General features: G+C 53.4%; 1 protein-coding gene across 1 annotated transcript in view; it reads right to left on the minus strand.

The window, feature by feature from the left end:
- The window catches only part of HSPA12A (heat shock protein family A (Hsp70) member 12A), a 139,635-nt gene that overhangs the window by 17,166 nt on the left and 96,217 nt on the right, over positions 1 to 26,252 (minus strand). The window contains exons 7-9 of the mRNA XM_069754389.1: positions 8,198 to 8,348; positions 5,835 to 5,921; positions 161 to 265 (exon numbers count right to left, since the gene is read on the minus strand). Of these exons, the coding sequence (XP_069610490.1) occupies positions 161 to 265; positions 5,835 to 5,921; positions 8,198 to 8,348 (343 nt within the window). The remainder of the gene's footprint in view (positions 1 to 160; positions 266 to 5,834; positions 5,922 to 8,197; positions 8,349 to 26,252) is intronic.

The raw sequence follows: 26,252 nt of genomic DNA on the forward strand, positions 1-26,252 counted from the left end.
AGCGCTGACGTCATCCTTCGGGGTGCAGAGAGGTGAGGGGACTCGGCCCAGAGAAGTCTGCGTCCACATCAGTGTGCAGAGCTCCGTTATAAGAGAAAACCGGCACAAGACCACCCAACCTACCCCGCTCTGGATTCTCTCAGGACCCCAAACTACGTACCTGACGCCTTGTACAGCTCCTTCAGGTGACCTTCCGGTAAGCGGATCTGGTGGACGGTCAGGTCTACGGTGCCTCCTCCACAGTCCACCACCACGTACCGATCCCCTGCCAAATACAGGACACGTGAGCGGACCCCCGGGGTGTGTGACTGACAGATACAGGACACGTGAGCGGAGGGAGCGGACCCCGGGGGTAACTGACAGACACAGGACACGTGAGCGGAGGGAGCGGACCCCGGGGGTGACTGACACACAGGACACGAGAGCGGAGGGAGCGGACCCCGGGGCTACCTGACAGACACAGGACACGTGAGCGGACCCCGGGGGTAACTGACAGACACAGGACACGTGAGCGGAGGGAGCGGACCCCGGGGCTACCTGACAGACACAGGACACGTGAGGGGAGGGAGCGGACCCCGGGGGTAACTGACACACAGGACACGAGAGCGGAGGGAGCGGACCCCGGGGGTGACTGACAGACACAGGACACGTGAGCGGAGGGAGCGGACCCCGGGGGTAACTGACAGACACAGGACACGTGAGCGGAGGGAGCGGACCCCGGGTGTAACTGACACACAGGACACGAGAGCGGAGGGAGCGGACCCCGGGGGTAACTGACAGACACAGGACACGTGAGCGGAGGGAGCGGACCCCCGGGGTGTGTGACTGACAGATACAGGACACGAGAGCGGAGGGAGCGGACCCCGGGGGTAACTGACAGACACAGGACACGTGTGCGGAGGGAGCGGACCCCGGGGGTAACTGACAGACACAGGACACGTGAGCGGAGGGAGCGGACCCCGGGGCTACCTGACAGACACAGGACACATGAGCGGAGGGAGCGGACCCCGGGGGTAACTGAGACACAGGACACGTGTGCGGAGGGAGCGGACCCCGGGGGTGACTGACACACAGGACACGTGAGCGGAGGGAGCGGACCCCGGGTGTAACTGACACAGGACACGAGAGCGGAGGGAGCGGACCCCGGGGGTAACTGACACACAGGACACGTGAGCGGAGGGAGCGGACCCCGGGTGTAACTGACACAGGACACGAGAGCGGAGGGAGCGGACCCCGGGGGTAACTGACAGACACAGGACACGTGAGCGGAGGGAGCGGACCCCCGGGGTGTGTGACTGACAGATACAGGACACGAGAGCGGAGGGAGCGGACCCCGGGGGTAACTGACACACAGGACATGTGAGCGGAGGGAGCAGACCCCGGGGGTGACTGACAGACACAGGACACGTGAGCGGAGGGAGCGGACCCCGGGGGTGACTGACAGACACAGGACACGTGAGCGGAGGGAGCGGACCCCGGGGCTACCTGACAGACACAGGACACGTGAGCGGAGGGAGCGGACCCCGGGGGTAACTGACAGACACAGGACACGTGAGCGGAGGGAGCGGACCCCGGGGGTAACTGACAGACACAGGACACGTGTGCGGAGGGAGCGGACCCCGGGGGTAACTGACAGACACAGGACACGTGAGCGGAGGGAGCGGACCCCGGGGGTAACTGACACACAGGACACGAGAGCGGAGGGAGCGGACCCCGGGGGTAACTGACACACAGGACACGAGAGCGGAGGGAGCGGACCCCGGGGGTGTGTGACTGACAGATACAGGACACGAGAGCGGAGGGAGCGGACCCCGGGGGTAACTGACACACAGGACATGTGAGCGGAGGGAGCAGACCCCGGGGGTGACTGACAGACACAGGACACGTGAGCGGAGGGAGCGGACCCCGGGGCTACCTGACAGACACAGGACACGTGAGCGGAGGGAGCGGACCCCGGGGGTAACTGACAGACACAGGACACGTGAGCGGAGGGAGCGGACCCCGGGGGTAACTGACAGACACAGGACACGTGTGCGGAGGGAGCGGACCCCGGGGGTAACTGACAGACACAGGACACATGAGCGGAGGGAGCGGACCCCGGGGGTAACTGACACACAGGACACGAGAGCGGAGGGAGTGGACCCCGGGGGTAACTGACAGACACAGGACACAAGAGCGGAGGGAGCGGACCCCGGGGGTGTGTGACTGACAGATACAGGACACGAGAGCGGAGGGAGCGGACCCCGGGGATAACTGACACACAGGACACGAGAGCGGAGGGAGCGGACCCCGGGGGTAACTGACAGACACAGGACACGTGAGCGGAGGGAGCGGACCCCCAGGGTGTGTGACTGACAGATACAGGACACGTGAGCGGAGGGAGCGGACCCCGGGGGTGACTGACAGATACAGGACACGTGAGCGGAGGGAGCGGACCCCGGGGGTGACTGACACACAGGACACGAGAGCGGAGGGAGCGGACCCCGGAGCTACCTGACAGACACAGGACACGTGAGCGGAGGGAGCGGACCCCGAGGGTGACTGACACACAGGACACGTGAGCGGAGGGAGCGGACCCCGGGGGTAACTGACAGACACAGGACATGTGAGCGGAGGGAGCGGACCCCGGGGGTAACTGACATACAGGACACGTGAGCGGAGGGAGTGGACCCCGGGGGTAACTGACACACAGGACACGAGAGCGGAGGGAGCGGACCCCGGGGGTAACTGACAAACACAGGACACGTGAGCGGAGGGAGCGGACCCCGGGGGTGACTGACAAACAGGACACGAGAGCGGAGGGAGTGGACCCCGGGGGTAACTGACACACAGGACACGAGAGCGGAGGGAGCGGACCCCGGGGGTAACTGACAAACATAGGACACGTGAGCGGAGGGAGCGGACCCCGGGGGTGACTGACAGACACAGGACACGTGAGCGGAGGGAGCGGACCCCGGGGGTGACTGACAGACAACACGTGTGCGGAGGGAGCGGACCCCGGGGGTGACTGACAGACAACACGTGTGCGGAGGGAGCGGACCCCGGGGGTGACTGACAGACACAGGACACGTGAGCGGAGGGAGCAGACCCCGGGGGTGACTGACAGACACAGGACACGTGAGCGGAGGGAGCAGACCCCGGGGGTGACTGACACACAGGACACAAGTGCGGAGGGAGCGGACCCCGGGGGTGACTGATAGACAACACGTGAGCGGAGGGAGCGGACCCCGGGTGTAACTGACACACAGGACACGAGAGCGGAGGGAGCGGACCCCGGGGGTAACTGACAGACACAGGACACGTGAGCGGAGGGAGCGGACCCCCGGGGTGTGTGACTGACAGATACAGGACACGTGAGCGGAGGGAGCGGACCCCGGGGGTGACTGACACACAGGACACGTGAGCGAAGGGAGCGGACCCCGGGGGTAACTGACATACAGGACATGTGAGCGGAGGGAGCGGACCCCGGGGGTGACTGACAAACAGGACACGAGAGCGGAGGGAGTGGACCCCGGGGGTAACTGACACACAGGACACGAGAGCGGAGGGAGCGGACCCCGGGGGTAACTGACAAACACAGGACACGTGAGCGGAGGGAGCGGACCCCGGGGGTAACTGACACACAGGACACGTGAGCGGAGGGAGCGGACCCCGGGGGTGACTGACAGACACAGGACACGTGAGCGGAGGGAGCGGACCCCGGGGGTAACTGACATACAGGACACGTGAGCGGAGGGAGCGGACCCCGGGGGTGACTGACAAACAGGACACGAGAGCGGAGGGAGTGGACCCCGGGGGTAACTGACACACAGGACACGAGAGCGGAGGGAGCGGACCCCGGGGGTAACTGACAAACACAGGACACGTGAGCGGAGGGAGCGGACCCTGGGGGTAACTGACACACAGGACACGTGAGCGGAGGGAGCGGACCCCGGGGGTGACTGACAGACACAGGACACGTGAGCGGAGGGAGCGGACCCCGGGGGTGACTGACAGACAACACGTGTGCGGAGGGAGCGGACCCCGGGGGTGACTGACAGACACAGGACACAAGTGCGGAGGGAGCGGACCCCGGGGGTGACTGATAGACAACACGTGATCGGAGGGAGCGGACCCCGGGGGTGACTGATAGACAACACGTGATCGGAGGGAGCGGACCCCGGGGGTGACTGACACACAGTACATGCGAGTGGAGGGAGCGGACCCCGGGGGTAACTGACAGACACAGGACACGTGAGCGGAGGGAGCGGACCCCGGGTGTAACTGACAGACACAGGACACGTGTGCGGAGGGAGCGGACCCCGGGGGTAACTGACAGACACAGGACACGAGAGCGGAGGGAGCGGACCCCGGGGGTAACTGACAGACAGGACACGAGAGCGGAGGGAGCGGACCCCGGGGGTAACTGACAGACACAGGACACGTGAGCGGAGGGAGCGGACCCCGGTGGTAACTGACAGACACAGGACACGTGAGCGGAGGGAGCGGATCCCGGGGGTGACTGACACACAGGACACGTGAGCGGAGGCAGCGGATCCCGGGGGTGACTGACACACAGGACACAAGTGCGGAGGGAGCGGACCCCGGGGGTGACTGACAGACACAGGACACGTGAGCAGAGGGAGCGGACCCCGGGGCTACCTGACAGACACAGGACACGTGAGCGGAGGGAGCGGACTCTGGGGGTGACTGACAGACACAGGACACAAGTGCGGAGGGAGCGGACCCCGGGGGTGACTGACACACAGGACACAAGTGCGGAGGGAGCGGACCCCAGGGGTAACTGACAGACACAGGACACGTGAGTGGAGGGAGCGGACCCCGGGGGTAACTGACAGACACAGGACACGTGAGTGGAGGGAGCGGACCCCGGGGGTGACTGACAGACACAGGACACGCGAGTGGAGGGAGCAGACCCCGGGGGTAACTGACAGACACAGGACACGTGAGTGGAGGGAGCGGACCCCGGGGGTGACTGACAGACACAGGACACGCGAGTGGAGGGAGCAGACCCCGGGGGTGACTGACACACAGGACACAAGTGCGGAGGGAGCGGACCCCGGGGGTGACTGATAGACAACACGTGATCGGAGGGAGTGGACCCCGGGGGTGACTGACAGACACAGGACACGTGAGCGGAGGGAGCGGACCCCGGGGATGACTGACAGACACAGGACACGTGAGCGGAGGGAGCGGACCCCGGGGGTGACTGACAGACAACACATGTGCGGAGGGAGCGGACCCCGGGGGTGTCTGACAGACAACACGTGAGCGGAGGGAGCGGACCCCGGGGGTGTCTGACAGACAACACGTGAGCGGAGGGAGTGGACCCCGGGGGTGACTGACACACAGGACACGTGAGCGGAGGGAGCGGACCCCGGGGGTGACTGACAGACACAGGACACGTGAGCGGAGGGAGCGGACCCCGGGGGTGACTGACAGACAACACGTGTGCGGAGGGAGCGGACCCCGGGGGTGACTGACAGACACAGGACACTTGAGTGGAGGGAGCGGACCCCGGGGGTGACTGACAGACACAGGACACTTGAGTGGAGGGAGCGGACCCCGGGGGTGACTGACAGACACAGGACACTTGAGTGGAGGGAGCGGACCCCGGGGGTGACTGACAGACACAGGACACGTGTGCGGAGGGAGCGGACCCTGGGGGTAACTGACAGACACAGGACACGTGTGCGGAGGGACAGGGATCATTCAGGGACTTTTGTCCTTCTGTTGTGTTCCATAGACACCAGATTGGGTTTATGTGGTTTCCAGGGGGATCCTGTGTATTTGACTGTGCAGTAATAGAGAAGACCCCCAATAATCACTCCTACCTTCCTCCAGCTCCGCCCACAACTCTCCAATTACGTTTTCCACCATGAAGATCCGGCTTTGCCTGTTTCGGCGTCCGTGGTCCTTGGCTGAAAGTAAAGAGAATCATCAATGACTGCGGAGATGAGAATATCTGAGAGACAGAAATCCCGGTAATCCGGCATCTGGTAGAACGAGTGCGGAGAGACCCTCCAACGGAGTGCTGGTCCACAAGTCACTAATCTCTGAGCAACAGTGAGACACTTAACCACTGAGTACCAGAGATTGGAGGATGTAACCACCGAGTACCAGAGATTCGAGGTTGTAACCACCTCACACTGGAGAACTGGACACTAAATCACTGAGCAACAGAGACTGGGACACTTAACCACTGAGTACCAGAGATTGGAGGATGTAACCACCGAGTACCAGAGATTGGAGGATGTAACCACCTCACACTGGAGAACTGAACACTAAATCACTGAGCAACAGAGACTGGGACACTTAACCACTGAGTACCAGAGATTGGAGGATGTAACCACCTCACACTGGAGAACCGGACACTAAACCACTGAGCAACAGAGACTGGGACACTTAACCACTGAGTACCAGAGATTGGAGGATATAACCACCTCACACTGGAGAACCGGACACTAAACCACTGAGCAACAGAGACTGGGACACTTAACCACTGAGTACCAGAGATTGGAGGATGTAACCACCTCACACTGGAGAACCGGACACTAAACCACTGAGCAACAGAGACTGGGACACTTAACCACTGAGTACCAGAGATTGGAGGATGTAACCACCTCACACTGGAGAACCGGACACTAAACCACTGAGCAACAGAGACTGGGACACTTAACCACTGAGTACCAGAGATTGGAGGATGTAACCACCTCACACTGGAGAACCGGACACTAAACCACTGAGCAACAGAGACTGGGACACTTAACCACTGAGTACCAGAGATTGGAGGATGTAACCACCTCACACTGGAGAACCGGACACTAAACCACTGAGCAACAGAGACTGGGACACTTAACCACTGAGTACCAGAGATTGGAGGATGTAACCACCTCACACTGGAGAACTGGACACTAAACCACTGAGCAACAGAGACTGGGACACTTAACCACTGAGTACCAGAGATTGGAGGATATAACCACCTCACACTGGAGAACCGGACACTAAACCACTGAGCAACAGAGACTGGGACACTTAACCACTGAGTACCAGAGATTGGAGGATATAACCACCTCACACTGGAGAACCGGACACTAAACCACTGAGCAACAGAGACTGGGACACTTAACCACTGAGTACCAGAGATTGGAGGATGTAACCACCTCACACTGGAGAACCGGACACTAAACCACTGAGCAACAGAGACTGGGACACTTAACCACTGAGTACCAGAGATTGGAGGATGTAACCACCTCACACTGGAGAACTGGACACTAAACCACTGAGCAACAGAGACTGGGACACTTAACCACTGAGTACCAGAGATTGGAGGATATAACCACCTCACACTGGAGAACCGGACACTAAACCACTGAGCAACAGAGACTGGGACACTTAACCACTGAGTACCAGAGATTGGAGGATGTAACCACCTCACACTGGAGAACCGGACACTAAACTACAGAGCAACAGAGACTGGGACACTTAACCACTGAGTACCAGAGATTGGAGGATGTAACCACCTCACACTGGAGAACCGGACACTAAACCACTGAGCAACAGAGACTGGGACACTTAACCACTGAGTACCAGAGATTGGAGGATGTAACCACCTCACACTGGAGAACCGGACACTAAACCACTGAGCAACAGAGACTGGGACACTTAACCACTGAGTACCAGAGATTGGAGGATGTAACCACCTCACACTGGAGAACTGGACACTAAACCACTGAGCAACAGAGACTGAGACACTTAACCACTGAGTACCAGAGATTGGAGGATGTAACCACCTCACACTGGAGAACCGGACACTAAACCACTGAGCAACAGAGACTGGGACACTTAACCACTGAGTACCAGAGATTGGAGGATGTAACCACCTCACACTGGAGAACCGGACACTAAACCACTGAGCAACAGAGAACGGGGCACTTAACCACTGAGTACCAGAGATTGGAGGATGTAACCACCTCACACTGGAGAACCGGACACTAAACTACAGAGCAACAGAGACTGGGACACTTAACCACTGAGTACCAGAGATTGGAGGATGTAACCACCTCACACTGGAGAACCGGACACTAAACCACTGAGCAACAGAGAACGGGGCACTTAGCCACCGAGCATTACCAGAGCCCGGGGCAGGATACACTGCTCTGCTACATCCCCTTCCGGTGTAGATAGCGCACTGCACCTGGGTCGGTGGGGCTGATCCCGTTGATGGCGGCCTTGCTGCTGAGGTCGATCATCTGGTGGAGTCGCAGTTTGCGGCAGTAGATGGACGCCCCCTCGGGTTCCAGAGCGATGATCAGCTGCTCGGGGTTTTCTGGAGACACCATCCCGGCCTGCGAGACACCGCAACCATTACACCGTGCACAGTACAGGGCCGGCAACCAAAATAACTTAAAGGGGTGATGCAGAATTGGAAAGATGGCGGCTTTCCTCCACAATCAGTGCCCTTTAGTCCCAGGTTGGGTCTGGTGTTACAGTGCAGACTCACAAGCAGCTGGACGCCTGGACTGGAGCGGCACTGATTCTGCAGGAAAGCCGCCATGTTTTCTAACCTTGACAAGGTTATTCTGCCAGCTGAATATTAACGCTGCATCTGAACGGAGTCATCGCTGTCAGAAACCGCGTGGATTACGAGCTCCGGCGCAGTGGAGACATACGATCTGCATCCGGGACATTTAGTGGCATCGCTCACCCGCGCGGCTCTGGTGGGACTATGATGGCCGCCTCTCTGAGAATGCGCTACAACCAACATTGTCGGGAGTGCGAGCCATTTATCAGCAAGGAATGAAGCGTCTCCATCGATATCGGGACTCTACAATGAAAGGATCCTGAGATAACCCTGCCCCAGAGCGTCGCAGAGCACCACCGCCATTGTCCGGACACCTGTGCCATCATCAGGGCAGCATCCATGGATCTCAGATCATCGGTCGGCCAAGGCCTGGGGCTCTGGAGGTAAGTGATCACCTCGATCCTGAAACCATCACCTGCTGAAAGAGCTGCCATTATGAAATCCGCTGCCGCTAAAAGGGGCGCTGGACAACCTTAGGTGGGTGCTGCAGATCTACTTCACATGATGCCCACGACACCACATGTCGGCTCAGGCCACCACATGTCGGCTCAGGCCACCACATGTCGGCTCAGGCCACCGCACAACGATGCTCCTGCCATCATCTTCCCCAAAGCCCAGTTCGGATGGTCAGGTAGTGGTGATAGAGGTCAGCATGGGTGGGAGGACCCCGACTGTGGGTGCAAGACCCCAACCACAACATGCTCTCTGTGTATATATAGGAGCGTCTCACAAAATTAGAATATCACCAAAAAGTGAATTTATTTCAGTTCTTCAATAGAAAAAGTGAATCTCCTATATTCTATGTAGTCATTACACACACAGTGATCTATTTCACGGGTTTATTTCTGTTAATGTTGATGATTATGGCTTACAGCCAATGAAAACCCAAAAGTCATTATCTCAGTAAGTTAGAATACTTTATAACACCAGCTTGAAGAATGATGTTAAAATCTGAAATGTTGTCCTACTGAAATGTATGTTCAGTAAATGCACACAATACTTGGTCGGGTCCTTTTGCATCAATTGCTGCATCAATGCGGCGTGACATGGAGGTGATCAGTCTGTGGCGCTGCTGAGGGGTTATGGAAGCCCAGGTTGCTTTGATAGCAGCCTTCAGCTCATATGCATTGTTGGGGCTGTTGTCTCTCATCTTCCTCTTGACAATACTCCATATATTCTCTATAGGGTTAAGGTCAGGCGAGTTTGGTGCCAATCAAGCCCAGTGATACTGTTGTTTTTACACCAGGTATTGGTACTTCTGCCAGTGTGGACAGGGGCCAAGTCCTGCCGGAGAATGACATTTCCATCTCCAAAAATCTTGTCGGCAGAGGGAATCATGAAGAGCTCTGAAATGTCCTGGTAGACGGCTGCGCTGACTTTGGTCTTGATAAAACACAGTGGACCTACACCAGCAGATGACATGGCCCCCAAACCATCACTGATTGTGGAGACTTCACACCAGACCTCCAGCAGCTTGGATTGTGGCCTCCACTCTTCCTCCAGACTCTGGGACCTTGGACCACTGACAACAGTCCGGTTCTTGTTCTCCTTGGCCCAGGTAAGACGCTTCTGGCGTTGTCTATTGGTCATGAGCGGCCGGACACAAGGAATGTGACACTTGTAGTCCATGTCCTGGACACGTCTGTGTGTGGTGGAGCAATGACTCCAGCATCAGTCCACTCCTGGTGAATCTCCCCCACATTACTGAATGGCCTTTTCTTAACAATCCTTTCCAGGCTGCGGTTATCTCGGTTGCTTCTGCACCTTTTTCTACCACACTTTTTCCTTCCACTTTCTATTAATCTGCTTGGATCCAGCACTGTGTGAACAGCCGGCTTCTTTAGCAATGACCTTTTGTGGCTTCCCCTCCTTGTGGAGTGTGTCAGTGACGCCTTCTGGACATCTGTCAGGTCAGCAGTCTTCCCCATGATTGTGGAGCTACTGAAACAGACTAAGGACCATTATAAACACTTAGGAGCCTTTTACAGGTGATTATTGTTAATTTACTGAGATCATGACTTTTGGGTATTGGCTGTAAGCCATAATCATCAACATTAACAGAAATAAACACGTGAAATAGATCACTGTGTGTAATGATTTTGTGTAATATAGCAGATTTTTGTATTGAAGAACTGAAATAAATTCACTTTTTGATGATATTCTAATTTGGTGAGAAACGGCTGTAGTCTGTATAGACACACACTAAATGGAGAAAGTATGTGCCCCCCACATCCTCCTCCGGGGGCTTCACTGTCCTCATCTACATCCATAGACATTAATATGGAGAAAGTATGTGCCCCCCACATCCTCCTCCGGGGGCTTCTCTGTCCTCATCTACATCCATAGACATTAATATGGAGAAAGTATGTGCCCCCCACATCCTCCTCCGGGGGCTTCTCTGTCCTCATCTACATCCATAGACATTAATATGGAGAAAGTATGTGCCCCCCACATCCTCCTCCGGGGGCTTCTCTGTCCTCATCTACATCCATAGACATTAATATGGAGAAAGTATGTGCCCCCCACATCCTCCTCCGGGGGCTTCACTGTCCTCATCTACATCCATAGACATTAATATGGAGACAGTATGTGCCCCCCACATCCTCCTCCGGGGGCTTCTCTGTCCTCATCTACATCCATAGACATTAATATGTTGAAAGTATGTGCCCCCCACATCCTCCTCTGGGGGCTTCTCTGTCCTCATCTACATCCATAGACATTAATATGGAGACAGTATGTGCCCCCCACATCCTCCTCCGGGGGCTTCTCTGGCCTCATCTACATCCATAGACATTAATATGGAAAAAGTATGTGCCCCCCACATCCTCCTCCGGGGGCTTCTCTGGCCTCATCTACATCCATAGACATTAATATGGAAAAAGTATGTGCCCCCCACATCCTCCTCCGGGGGCTTCTCTGGCCTCATCTACATCCATAGACATTAATATGGAAAAAGTATGTGCCCCCCACATCCACCTCCGGGGGCTTCTCTGGCCTCATCTACATCCATAGACATTAATATGGAAAAAGTATGTGCCCCCCACATCCACCTCCGGGGGCTTCTCTGTCCTCATCTACATCCATAGACATTAATATGGAGACAGTATGTGCCCCCCACATCCTCCTCCGGGGGCTTCTCTGTCCTCATCTACACCCATAGACATTAATATGGAGAAAGTATGTGCCCCCCACATCCACCTCCGGGGGCTTCTCTGTCCTCATCTACATCCATAGACATTAATATGGAGACAGTATGTGCCCCCCACATCCTCCTCCGGGGGCTTCTGTCCTCATCTACATCCATAGACATTAATATGGAGACAGTATGTGCCCCCCACATCCTCCTCCGGGGGCTTCTCTGTCCTCATCTACACCCATAGACATTAATATGGAGAAAGTATGTGCCCCCCACATCCACCTCCGGGGGCTTCACTGTCCTCAACTACATCCATAGACATTAATATGGAGAAAGTATGTGCCCCCCACATCCACCTCCGGGGGCTTCACTGTCCTCATCTACATCCATAGATATTAATATGGAGAAAGTATGTGCCCCCCACATCCTCCTCCGGGGGCTTCACTGTCCTCATATACATCCATAGACATTAATATGGAGAAAGTATGTGCCCCCCACATCCACCTCCGGGGGCTTCACTGTCCTCATCTACATCCATAGACATTAATATGGAGACAGTATGTGCCCCCCACATCCTCCTCCGGGGGTTTCTCTGTCCTCATCTACATCCATAGACATTAATATGGAGACAGTATGTGCCCCCCACATCCTCCTCCGGGGGCTTCTCTGTCCTCATCTACATCCATAGACATTAATATGGAGACAGTATGTGCCCCCCACATCCTCCTCCGGGGGTTTCTCTGTCCTCATCTACATCCATAGACATTAATATGGAGACAGTATGTGCCCCCCACATCCTCCTCCGGGGGCTTCTCTGTCCTCATCTACATCCATAGACATTAATATGGAGACAGTATGTGCCCCCCACATCCTCCTCCGGGGGCTTCTCTATCCTCATCTACATCCATAGACATTAATATGGAGAGAGTATGTGCCCCCCACATCCTCCTCCGGGGGCTTCACTGTCCTCATCTACATCCATAGACATTAATATGGAGACAGTATGTGCCCCCCACATCCTCCTCCGGGGGCTTCACTGTCCTCATCTACGTCCATAGACATTAATATGGAGAAAGTATGTGCCCCCCACATCCTCCTCCGGGGGCTTCTCTGTCCTCATCTACATCCATAGACATTAATATGGAGAAAGTATGTGCCCCCCACATCCACCTCCGGGGGCTTCACTGTCCTCATCTACATCCATAGATATTAATATGGAGAAAGTATGTGCCCCCCACATCCACCTCCGGGGGCTTCTCTGTCCTCATCTACATCCATAGACATTAATATGGAGAAAGTATGTGCCCCCCACATCCTCCTCCAGGGGCTTCACTGTCCTCATCTACATCTATAGACATTAATATGGAGAAAGTATGTGCCCCCCACATCCTCCTCCGGGGGCTTCACTGTCCTCATCTACATCCATAGACATTAATATGGAGACAGTATGTGCCCCCCACATCCTCCTCCGGGGGCTTCACTGTCCTCATCTACATCCATAGACATTAATATGGAGAAAGTATGTGCCCCCCACATCCTCCTCCGGGGGCTTCACTGTCCTCATCTACATCCATAGACATTAATATGGAGACAGTATGTGCCCCCCACATCCTCCTCCGGGGGCTTCACTGTCCTCATCTACACCCATAGACATTAATATGGAGACAGTATGTGCCCCCCCACATTCACCTCCGGGGGCTTCACTGTCCTCATCTACATCCATAGACATTAATATGGAGAAAGTATGTGCCCCCCACATCCTCCTCCGGGGGCTTCTCTGTCCTCATCTACATCCATAGACATTAATATGGAGAAAGTATGTGCCCCCCACATTCACCTCCGGGGGCTTCACTGTCCTCATCTACATCCATAGACATTAATATGGAGAAAGTATGTGCCCCCCACATCCTCCTCCGGGGGCTTCTCTGTCCTCATCTACATCCATAGACATTAATATGGAGACAGTATGTGCCCCCCACATCCTCCTCCGGGGGCTTCACTGTCCTCATCTACATCCATAGACATTAATATGGAGAAAGTATGTGCCCCCCACATCCTCCTCCGGGGGCTTCTCTGTCCTCATTTACATCCATAGACATTAATATGGAGACAGTATGTACCCCCCACATCCACCTCCAGGGGCTTCACTGTCCTCATCTACATCCATAGACATTAATATGGAGAAAGTATGTGCCCCCCACATCCTCCTCCGGGGGCTACTCTGTCCTCCTCTACATCCATAGACATTAATATGGAGAAAGTATGTGCCCCCCACATCCTCCTCCGGGGGCTTCACTGTCCTCATCTACATCCATAGACATTAATATGGAGAAAGTATGTGCCCCCCACATCCTCCTCCGGGGGCTTCTCTGTCCTCATCTACATCCATAGACATTAATATGGAGAAAGTATGTGCCCCCCACATTCACCTCCGGGGGCTTCACTGTCCTCATCTACATCCATAGACATTAATATGGAGACAGTATGTGCCCCCCACATCCACCTCCGGGGGCTTCACTGTCCTCATCTACATCCATAGACATTAATATGGAGAAAGTATGTGCCCCCCACATCCTCCTCCGGGGGCTTCTCTGTCCTCATCTACATCCATAGACATTAATATGGAGACAGTATGTGCCCCCCACATCCACCTCCGGGGGCTTCACTGTCCTCATCTACATCCATAGACATTAATATGGAGAAAGTATGTGCCCCCCACATCCTCCTCCGGGGGCTTCACTGTCCTCATCTACATCCATAGACATTAATATGGAGAAATTATGTGCCCCCCACATCCTCCTCCGGGGGCTTCTCTGTCCTCATCTACATCCATAGACATTAATATGGAGAAAGTATGTGCCCCCCACATCCACCTCCGGGGGCTTCACTGTCCTCATCTACATCCATAGACATTAATATGGAGAAAGTATGTGCCCCCCACATCCACCTCCGGGGGCTTCACTGTCCTCATCTACATCCATAGACATTAATATGGAGAAAGTATGTGCCCCCCACATCATCCTCCGGGGGCTTCACTGTCCTCATCTACATCCATAGACATTAATATGGAGAAAGTATGTGCCCCCCACATCCACCTCCGGGGGCTTCACTGTCCTCATCTACATCCATAGACATTAATATGGAGAAAGTATGTGCCCCCCACATCCGCCTCCGGGGGCTTCTCTGTCCTCATCTACATCCATAGACATTAATATGGAGAAAGTATGTGCCCCCCACATCCACCTCCGGGGGCTTCACTGTCCTCATCTACATCCATAGACATTAATATGGAGAAAGTATGTGCCCCCCACATCCACCTCCGGGGGCTTCACTGTCCTCATCTACATCCATAGACATTAATATGGAGAAAGTATGTGCCCCCCACATCCACCTCCGGGGGCTTCTCTGCCCTCATCTACATCCATAGACATTAATATGGAGAAAGTATGTGCCCCCCACATCCTCCTCCGGGGGCTTCTCTGTCCTCATCTACATCCATAGACATTAATATGAAGAAAGTATGTGCCCCCCACATCCTCCTCCGGGGGCTTCACTGTCCTCATCTACATCCATAGACATTAATATGGAGAAAGTATGTGCCCCCCACATCATCCTCCGGGGGCTTCACTGTCCTCATCTACATCCATAGACATTAATATGGAGAAAGTATGTGCCCCCCACATCATCCTCCGGGGGCTTCACTGTCCTCATCTACATCCATAGACATTAATATGGAGAAAGTATGTGCCGCCCACATCCACCTCCGGGGGCTTCACTGTCCTCATCTACATCCATAGACATTAATATGAAGAAAGTATGTGCCCCCCACATCCTCCTCCGGGGGTTTCACTGTCCTCATCTACATCCATAGACATTAATATGGAGAAAGTATGTGCCCCCCACATCCTCCTCCGGGGGCTTCTCTGTCCTCATCTACATCCATAGACATTAATATGGAGACAGTATGTGCCCCCCACATCCTTCTCCGGGGGCTTCACTGTCCTCATCTACATCCACAGACATTAATATGGAGAAAGTATGTGCCCCCCACATCCTCCTCCGGGGGCTTCTCTGTCCTCATCTACATCCATAGACATTAATATGGAGAAAGTATGTGCCCCCCACATCCTCCTCTGGGGGCTTCACTGTCCTCATCTACATCCATAGACATTAATATGGAGAAAGTATGTGCCCCCCACATCCACCTCCGGGGGCTTCACTGTCCTCCTACATCCATAGACATTAATATGGAGAAAGTATGTGCCCCCCACATCCTCCTCCGGGGGCTTCACTGTCCTCCTCTACATCCATAGACATTAATATGGAGAAAGTATGTGCCCCCCACATCCTCCTCCGGGGGCTACTCTGTCCTCCTCTACATCCATAGACATTAATATGGAGAAAGTATGTGCCCCCCACATCCTCCTCCGGGGGCTTCTCTGTCCTCATCTACATCCATAGACATTAATATGGAGAAAGTATGTGCCCCCCACATCCTCCTCCGGGGGCTACTCTGTCCTCCTCTACATCCATAGACATTAATATGGAGAAAGTATGTGCCCCCCACATCCTCCTCCGGGGGCTCCACTGTCCTCATCTACATCCACAGACATTAATATGGAGAAAGTATGTGCCCCCCACATCCTCCTCCGGGGGCTTCTCTGTCCTCATCTACATCCATAGATATTAATATGGAGAAAGTATGTGCCCCCCACATCCTCCTCCGGGGGCTTCACTGTCCTCATCTACATCCATAGACATTAATATGGAGAAAGTATGTGCCCCCCACATCCTCCTCCGGGGGCTTCTCTGTCCTCATCTACATCCATAGACATTAATATGGAGAAAGTATGTGCCCCCCACATCCTCCTCCGGGGGCTACTCTGTCCTCCTCTACATCCATAGACATTAATATGGAGAAAGTATGTGCCCCCCACATCCTCCTCCGGGGGCTTCTCTGTCCTCATCTACATCCATAGACATTAATATGGAGAAAGTATGTGCCCCCCACATCCTCCTCCGGGGGCTTCACTGTCCTCATCTACATCCATAGACATTAATATGGAGAAAGTATGTGCCCCCCACATCCTCCTCCGGGGGCTTCTCTGTCCTCATCTACATCCATAGACATTAATATGGAGAAAGTATGTGCCCCCCACATCCTCCTCCGGGGGCTTCTCTGTCCTCATCTACATCCATAGACATTAATATGGAGAAAGTATGTGCCCCCCACATCCTCCTCCGGGGGCTTCTCTGTCCTCATCTACATCCACAGACATTAATATGGAGAAAGTATGTGCCCCCCACATCCTCCTCCGGGGGCTTCACTGTCCTCATCTACATCCATAGACATTAATATGGAGACAGTATGTGCCCCCCACATCCTCCTCCGGGGGCTTCTCTGTCCTCATCTACATCCATAGTCATTAATATGGAGACAGTATGTTCCCCCCACATCCTCCTCCGGGGGCTTCTCTGTCCTCATCTACATCCATAGACATTAATATGGAGAAAGTATGTGCCCCCCACATCCTCCTCCGGGGGCTTCTCTGTCCTCATCTACATCCATAGACATTAATATGGAGACAGTATGTGCCCCCCACATCCTCCTCCGGGGGCTTCTCTGTCCTCATCTACATCCATAGACATTAATATGGAGAAAGTATGTGCCCCCCACATCCTCCTCCGGGGGCTTCTCTGTCCTCATCTACATCCATAGACATTAATATGGAGACAGTATGTGCCCCCCACATCCACCTCCGGGGGCTTCTCTGTCCTCATCTACATCCATAGTCATTAATATGGAGACAGTATGTGTCCCCCACATCCTCCTCCGGGGGCTTCTCTGTCCTCATCTACATCCATAGACATTAATATGGAGACAGTATGTGTCCCCCACATCCTCCTCCGGGGGCTTCTCTGTCCTCATCTACATCCATAGACATTAATAAGGAGAAAGTATGTGCCCCCCACATCCTCCTCCGGGGGCTTCTCTGTCCTCATCTACATCCATAGACATTAATATGGAGACAGTATGTGCCCCCCACATCCTCCTCCGGGGGCTTCTCTGTCCTCATCTACATCCATAGACATTAATATGGAGAAAGTATGTGCCCCCCACATCCTCCTCCGGGGGCTTCTCTGTCCTCATCTACATCCATAGACATTAATATGGAGAAAGTATGTGCCCCCCACATCCACCTCCGGGGGCTTCTCTGTCCTCATCTACATCCATAGACATTAATATGGAGAAAGTATGTGCCCCCCACATCCTCCTCCGGGGGCTTCTCTGTCCTCATCTACATCCATAGACATTAATATGGAGACAGTATGTGCCCCCCACATCCTCCTCCGGGGGCTTCTCTGTCCTCATCTACATCCATAGACATTAATATGGAGAAAGTATGTGCCCCCCACATCCACCTCCGGGGGCTTCTCTGTCCTCATCTACATCCATAGTCATTAATATGGAGACAGTATGTGCCCCCCACATCCTCCTCCGGGGGCTTCTCTGTCCTCATCTACATCCATAGACATTAATATGGAGACAGTATGTGCCCCCCACATCCTCCTCCGGGGGCTTCTCTGTCCTCATCTACATCCATAGACATTAATATGGAGAAAGTATGTGCCCCCCACATCCTCCTCCGGGGGCTTCTCTGTCCTCATCTACATCCATAGACATTAATATGGAGAAAGTATGTGCCCCCCACATCCTCCTCCGGGGGCTTCTCTGTCCTCATCTACATCCATAGACATTAATATGGAGACAGTATGTGCCCCCCACATCCTCCTCCGGGGGCTTCTCTGTCCTCATCTACATCCATAGTCATTAATATGGAGACAGTATGTGCCCCCCACATCCTCCTCCGGGGGCTTCTCTGTCCTCATCTACATCCATAGACATTAATATGGAGACAGTATGTGCCCCCCACATCCTCCTCCGGGGGCTTCTCTGTCCTCATCTACATCCATAGACATTAATATGGAGACAGTATGTGCCCCCCACATCCTCCTCCGGGGGCTTCTCTGTCCTCATCTACATCCATAGACATTAATATGGAGAAAGTATGTGCCCCCCACATCCTCCTCCGGGGGCTTCTCTGTCCTCATCTACATCTATAGACATTAATATGGAGAAAGTATGTGCCCCCCACATCCTCCTCCGGGGGCTTCTCTGTCCTCATCTACATCCATAGACATTAATATGGAGACAGTATGTGCCCCCCACATCCTCCTCCGGGGGCTTCTCTGTCCTCATCTACATCCATAGACATTAATATGGAGACAGTATGTGCCCCCCACATCCTCCTCCGGGGGCTTCTCTGTCCTCATCTACATCCATAGACATTAATATGGAGAAAGTATGTGCCCCCCACATCCTCCTCCGGGGGCTTCTCTGTCCTCATCTACATCCATAGACATTAATATGGAGAAAGTATGTGCCCCCCACATCCTCCTCCGGGGGCTTCACTGTCCTCATCTACATCCATAGACATTAATATGGAGAAAGTATGTTCCCCCCACATCCTCCTCCGGGGGCTTCTCTGTCCTCATTTACATCCATAGACATTAATATGGAGACAGTATGTGCCCCCCACATCCTCCTCCGGGGGCTTCACTGTCCTCATCTACATCCATAGACATTAATATGGAGAAAGTATGTGCCCCCCACATCCTCCTCCGGGGGCTTCTCTGTCCTCATCTACATCCATAGTCATTAATATGGAGACAGTATGTTCCCCCCACATCCTCCTCCGGGGGCTTCTCTGTCCTCATCTACATCCATAGACATTAATATGGAGACAGTATGTGCCCCCCACATCCTCCTCCGGGGGCTTCACTGTCCTCATCTACATCCATAGACATTAATATGGAGAAAGTATGTGCCCCCCACATCCACCTCCGGGGGCTTCTCTATCCTCATCTACATCCATAGACATTAATATGGAGAAAGTATGTGCCCCCCACATCCTCCTCCGGGGGCTTCACTGTCCTCATCTACATCCATAGACATTAATATGGAGAAAGTATGTGCCCCCCACATCCTCCTCCGGGGGCTTCTCTGTCCTCATCTACATCCATAGACATTAATATGGAGACAGTATGTTCCCCCCACATCCTCCTCCGGGGGCTTCTCTGTCCTCATCTACATCCATAGACATTAATATGGAGACAGTATGTGCCCCCCACATCCTCCTCCGGGGGCTTCACTGTCCTCATCTACATCCATAGACATTAATATGGAGAAAGTATGTGCCCCCCACATCCTCCTCCGGGGGCTTCTCTGTCCTCATCTACATCCATAGACATTAATATGGAGACAGTATGTGCCCCCCACATCCTCCTCCGGGGGCTTCTCTGTCCTCATCTACATCCATAGACATTAATATGGAGAAAGTATGTGCCCCCCACATCCTCCTCCGGGGGCTTCTCTGTCCTCATCTACATCCATAGACATTAATATGGAGAAAGTATGTGCCCCCCACATCCTCCTCCGGGGGCTTCACTGTCCTCATCTACATCCATAGACATTAATATGGAGAAAGTATGTGCCCCCCACATCCACCTCCGGGGGCTTCACTGTCCTCATCTACATCCATAGATATTAATATGGAGAAAGTATGTGCCCCCCACATCCTCCTCCGGGGGCTTCACTGTCCTCATCTACATCCATAGACATTAATATGGAGAAAGTATGTGCCCCCCACATCCTCCTCCGGGGGCTTCTCTGTCCTCATCTACATCCATAGACATTAATATGGAGACAGTATGTGCCCCCCACATCCTCCTCCGGGGGCTTCTCTGTCCTCATCTACATCCATAGACATTAATATGGAGACAGTATGTGCCCCCCACATCCTCCTCCGGGGGCTTCTCTGTCCTCATCTACATCCATAGACATTAATATGGAGACAGTATGTGCCCCCCACATCCTCCTCCGGGGGCTTCACTGTCCTCATCTACATCCATAGACATTAATATGGAGAAAGTATGTGCCCCCCACATCCACCTGCGGGGGCTTCTCTGTCCTCATCTACATCCATAGACATTAATATGGAGAAAGTATGTGCCCCCCACATCCACCTCCGGGGGCTTCTCTGTCCTCATCTACATCCATAGACATTAATATGGAGAAAGTATGTGCCCCCCACATCCTCCTCCGGGGGCTTCTCTGTCCTCATCTACATCCATAGACATTAATATGGAGACAGTATGTGCCCCCCACATCCTCCTCCGGGGGCTTCTCTGTCCTCATCTACATCCATAGACATTAATATGGAGAAAGTATGTGCCCCCCACATCCACCTCCGGGGGCTTCACTGTCCTCATCTACATCCATAGACATTAATATGGAGACAGTATGTGCCCCCCACATCCTCCTCCGGGGGCTTCTCTGTCCTCATCTACATCCATAGACATTAATATGGAGACAGTATGTGCCCCCCACATCCTCCTCCGGGGGCTTCACTGTCCTCATCTACATCCATAGACATTAATATGGAGAAAGTATGTGCCCCCCACATCCACCTGCGGGGGCTTCTCTGTCCTCATCTACATCCATAGACATTAATATGGAGAAAGTATGTGCCCCCCACATCCTCCTCCGGGGGCTTCTCTGTCCTCATCTACATCCATAGACATTAATATGGAGAAAGTATGTGCCCCCCACATCCTCCTCCGGGGGCTTCACTGTCCTCATCTACATCCATAGACATTAATATGGAGAAAGTATGTGCCCCCCACATCCTCCTCCGGGGGCTTCACTGTCCTCATCTACATCCATAGACATTAATATGGAGACAGTTTCCGGGGGCTTCACTGTCCTCATCTACATCCATAGACATTAATATGGAGAAAGTATGTGCCCCCCACATCCTCCTCCGGGGGCTTCTCTGTCCTCATCTACATCCATAGACATTAATATGGAGAAAGTATGTGCCCCCCACATCCTCCTCCGGGGGCTTCACTGTCCTCATCTACATCCATAGACATTAATATGGAGAAAGTATGTGCCCCCCACATCCTCCTCCGGGGGCTTCACTGTCCTCATCTACATCCATAGACATTAATATGGAGAAAGTATGTGCCCCCCACATCCTCCTCCGGGGGCTTCACTGTCCTCATCTACATCCATAGACATTAATATGGAGAAAGTATGTGCCCCCCACATCCTCCTCCGGGGGCTTCTCTGCCCTCATCTACACCCATAGACATTAATATGGAGAAAGTATGTGCCCCCCACATCCTCCTCCGGGGGCTTCACTGTCCTCATCTACATCCATAGATATTAATATGGAGAAAGTATGTGCCCCCCACATCCACCTCCGGGGGCTTCACTGTCCTCATCTACATCCATAGACATTAATATGGAGACAGTATGTGCCCCCCACATCCTCCTCCGGGGGCTTCACTGTCCTCATCTACATCCATAGATATTAATATGGAGAAAGTATGTGCCCCCCACATCCTCCTCCGGGGGCTTCTCTGTCCTCATCTACATCCATAGACATTAATATGGAGAAAGTATGTGCCCCCCACATCCTCCTCCGGGGGCTTCTCTGTCCTCATCTACATCCATAGACATTAATATGGAGACAGTATGTGCCCCCCACATCCACCTCCGGGGGCTTCTCTGTCCTCATCTACATCCATAGACATTAATATGGAGAAAGTATGTGCCCCCCACATCCTCCTCCGGGGGCTTCTCTGTCCTCATCTACATCCATAGATATTAATATGGAGAAAGTATGTGCCCCCCACATCCTCCTCCGGGGGCTTCACTGTCCTCATCTACATCCATAGATATTAATATGGAGAAAGTATGTGCCCCCCACATCCTCCTCCGGGGGCTTCACTGTCCTCATCTACATCCATAGACATTAATATGGAGACAGTATGTGCCCCCCACATCCACCTCCGGGGGCTTCACTGTCCTCATCTACATCCATAGATATTAATATGGAGAAAGTATGTGCCCCCCACATCCTCCTCCGGGGGCTTCTCTGTCCTCATCTACATCCATAGACATTAATATGGAGACAGTATGTGCCCCCCACATCCACCTCCGGGGGCTTCACTGTCCTCATCTACATCCATAGATATTAATATGGAGAAAGTATGTGCCCCCCACATCCTCCTCCGGGGGCTTCTCTGTCCTCATCTACATCCATAGACATTAATATGGAGAAAGTATGTGCCCCCCACATCCTCCTCCGGGGGCTTCACTGTCCTCATCTACATCAATAGACATTAATATGGAGAAAGTATGTGCCCCCCACATCCACCTCCGGGGGCTTCTCTGTCCTCATCTACATCTATAGACATTAATATGGAGAAAGTATGTGCCCCCCACATCCTCCTCCGGGGGCTTCACTGTCCTCATCTACATCCATAGACATTAATATGGAGAAAGTATGTGCCCCCCACATCCTCCTCCGGGGGCTTCACTGTCCTCATCTACATCCATAGTCATTAATATGGAGACAGTATGTGCCCCCCACATCCTCCTCCGGGGGCTTCACTGTCCTCATCTACATCCATAGATATTAATATGGAGAAAGTATGTGCCCCCCACATCCTCCTCCGGGGGCTTCACTGTCCTCATCTACATCCATAGTCATTAATATGGAGACAGTATGTGCCCCCCACATCCTCCTCCGGGGGCTTCACTGTCCTCATCTACATCAATAGACATTAATATGGAGAAAGTATGTGCCCCCCACATCCACCTCCGGGGGCTTCTCTGTCCTCATCTACATCTATAGACATTAATATGGAGAAAGTATGTGCCCCCCACATCCTCCTCCGGGGGCTTCTCTGTCCTCATCTACATCCATAGACATTAATATGGAGAAAGTATGTGCCCCCCACATCCACCTCCGGGGGCTTCACTGTCCTCATCTACATCCATAGACATTAATATGGAGACAGTATGTGCCCCCCACATCCTCCTCCGGGGGCTTCTCTGTCCTCATCTACATCCATAGACATTAATATGGAGAAAGTATGTGCCCCCCACATCCACCTCCGGGGGCTTCACTGTCCTCATCTACATCCATAGACATTAATATGGAGAAAGTATGTGCCCCCCACATCCACCTCCGGGGGCTTCTCTGTCCTCATCTACATCCATAGACATTAATATGGAGAAAGTATGTGCCCCCCACATCCTCCTCCGGGGGCTTCTCTGACCTCATCTACATCCATAGACATTAATATGGAGAAAGTATGTGCCCCCCACATCCACCTCCGGGGGCTTCACTGTCCTCATCTACATCCATAGATATTAATATGGAGACAGTATGTGCCCCCCACATCCTCCTCCGGGGGCTTCACTGTCCTCATCTACATCCATAGACATTAATATGGAGACAGTATGTGCCCCCCACATCCTCCTCCGGGGGCTTCTCTGACCTCATCTACATCCATAGACATTAATATGGAGACAGTATGTGCCCCCCACATCCTCCTCCGGGGGCTTCTCTGTCCTCATCTACATCCATAGACATTAATATGGAGAAAGTATGTGCCCCCCACATCCACCTCCGGGGGCTTCTCTGTCCTCATCTACATCCATAGACATTAATATGGAGAAAGTATGTGCCCCCCACATCCACCTGCGGGGGCTTCTCTGTCCTCATCTACATCCATAGACATTAATATGGAGACAGTATGTGCCCCCCACATCCTCCTCCGGGGGCTTCTCTGTCCTCATCTACATCCATAGACATTAATATGGAGACAGTATGTGCCCCCCACATCCTCCTCCGGGGGCTTCACTGTCCTCATCTACATCCATAGACATTAATATGGAGACAGTATGTGCCCCCCACATCCTCCTCCGGGGGCTTCACTGTCCTCATCTACATCCATAGACATTAATATGGAGACAGTATGTGCCCCCCACATCCTCCTCCGGGGGCTTCACTGTCCTCATCTACATCCATAGACATTAATATGGAGAAAGTATGTGCCCCCCACATCCACCTCCGGGGGCTTCACTGTCCTCATCTACATCCATAGACATTAATATGGAGAAAGTATGTGCCCCCCACATCCTCCTCCGGGGGCTTCTCTGTCCTCATCTACATCCATAGACATTAATATGGAGAAAGTATGTGCCCCCCACATCCTCCTCCGGGGGCTTCACTGTCCTCATCTACATCCATAGACATTAATATGGAGAAAGTATGTGCCCCCCACATCCTCCTCCGGGGGCTTCACTGTCCTCATCTACATCCATAGACATTAATATGGAGAAAGTATGTGCCCCCCACATCCTCCTCCGGGGGCTTCACTGTCCTCATCTACATCCATAGATATTAATATGGAGACAGTATGTGCCCCCCACATCCTCCTCCGGGGGCTTCACTGTCCTCATCTACATCCATAGACATTAATATGGAGACAGTATGTGCCCCCCACATCCACCTCCGGGGGCTTCACTGTCCTCATCTACATCCATAGATATTAATATGGAGACAGTATGTGCCCCCCACATCCACCTCCGGGGGCTTCACTGTCCTCATCTACATCCATAGATATTAATATGGAGACAGTATGTGCCCCCCACATCCACCTCCGGGGGCTTCACTGTCCTCATCTACATCCATAGATATTAATATGGAGACAGTATGTGCCCCCCACATCCACCTCCGGGGGCTTCACTGTCCTCATCTACATCCATAGATATTAATATGGAGACAGTATGTGCCCCCACATCCTCCTCCGGGGGCTTCACTGTCCTCATCTACATCCATAGATATTAATATGGAGACAGTATGTGCCCCCCACATCCTCCTCCGGGGGCTTCACTGTCCTCATCTACATCCATAGACATTAATATGGAGAAAGTATGTGCCCCCCACATCCTCCTCCGGGGGCTTCACTGTCCTCATCTACATCCATAGACATTAATATGGAGAAAGTATGTGCCCCCCACATCCTCCTCCGGGGGCTTCACTGTCCTCATCTACATCCATAGATATTAATATGGAGACAGTATGTGCCCCCCACATCCTCCTCCGGGGGCTTCACTGTCCTCATCTACATCCATAGACATTAATATGGAGAAAGTATGTGCCCCCCACATCCTCCTCCGGGGGCTTCACTGTCCTCATCTACATCCATAGACATTAATATGGAGAAAGTATGTGCCCCCCACATTCACCTCCGGGGGCTTCTCTGTCCTCATCTACATCCATAGACATTAATATGGAGAAAGTATGTGCCCCCCACATCCTCCTCCGGGGGCTTCTCTGTCCTCATCTACATCCATAGACATTAATATGGAGAAAGTATGTGCCCCCCACATCCTCCTCCGGGGGCTTCACTGTCCTCATCTACATCTATAGACATTAATATGGAGAAAGTATGTGCCCCCCACATCCTCCTCCGGGGGCTTCTCTGTCCTCATCTACATCCATAGACATTAATATGGAGACAGTATGTGCCCCCCACATCCACCTCCGGGGGCTTCACTGTCCTCATCTACATCCATAGACATTAATATGGAGAAAGTATGTGCCC

Source organism: Ranitomeya imitator, chromosome 2 (genome assembly GCF_032444005.1).
Source record: "Ranitomeya imitator isolate aRanImi1 chromosome 2, aRanImi1.pri, whole genome shotgun sequence".
In the NCBI taxonomy this organism is placed as follows: Eukaryota; Metazoa; Chordata; class Amphibia; order Anura; family Dendrobatidae; genus Ranitomeya; species Ranitomeya imitator.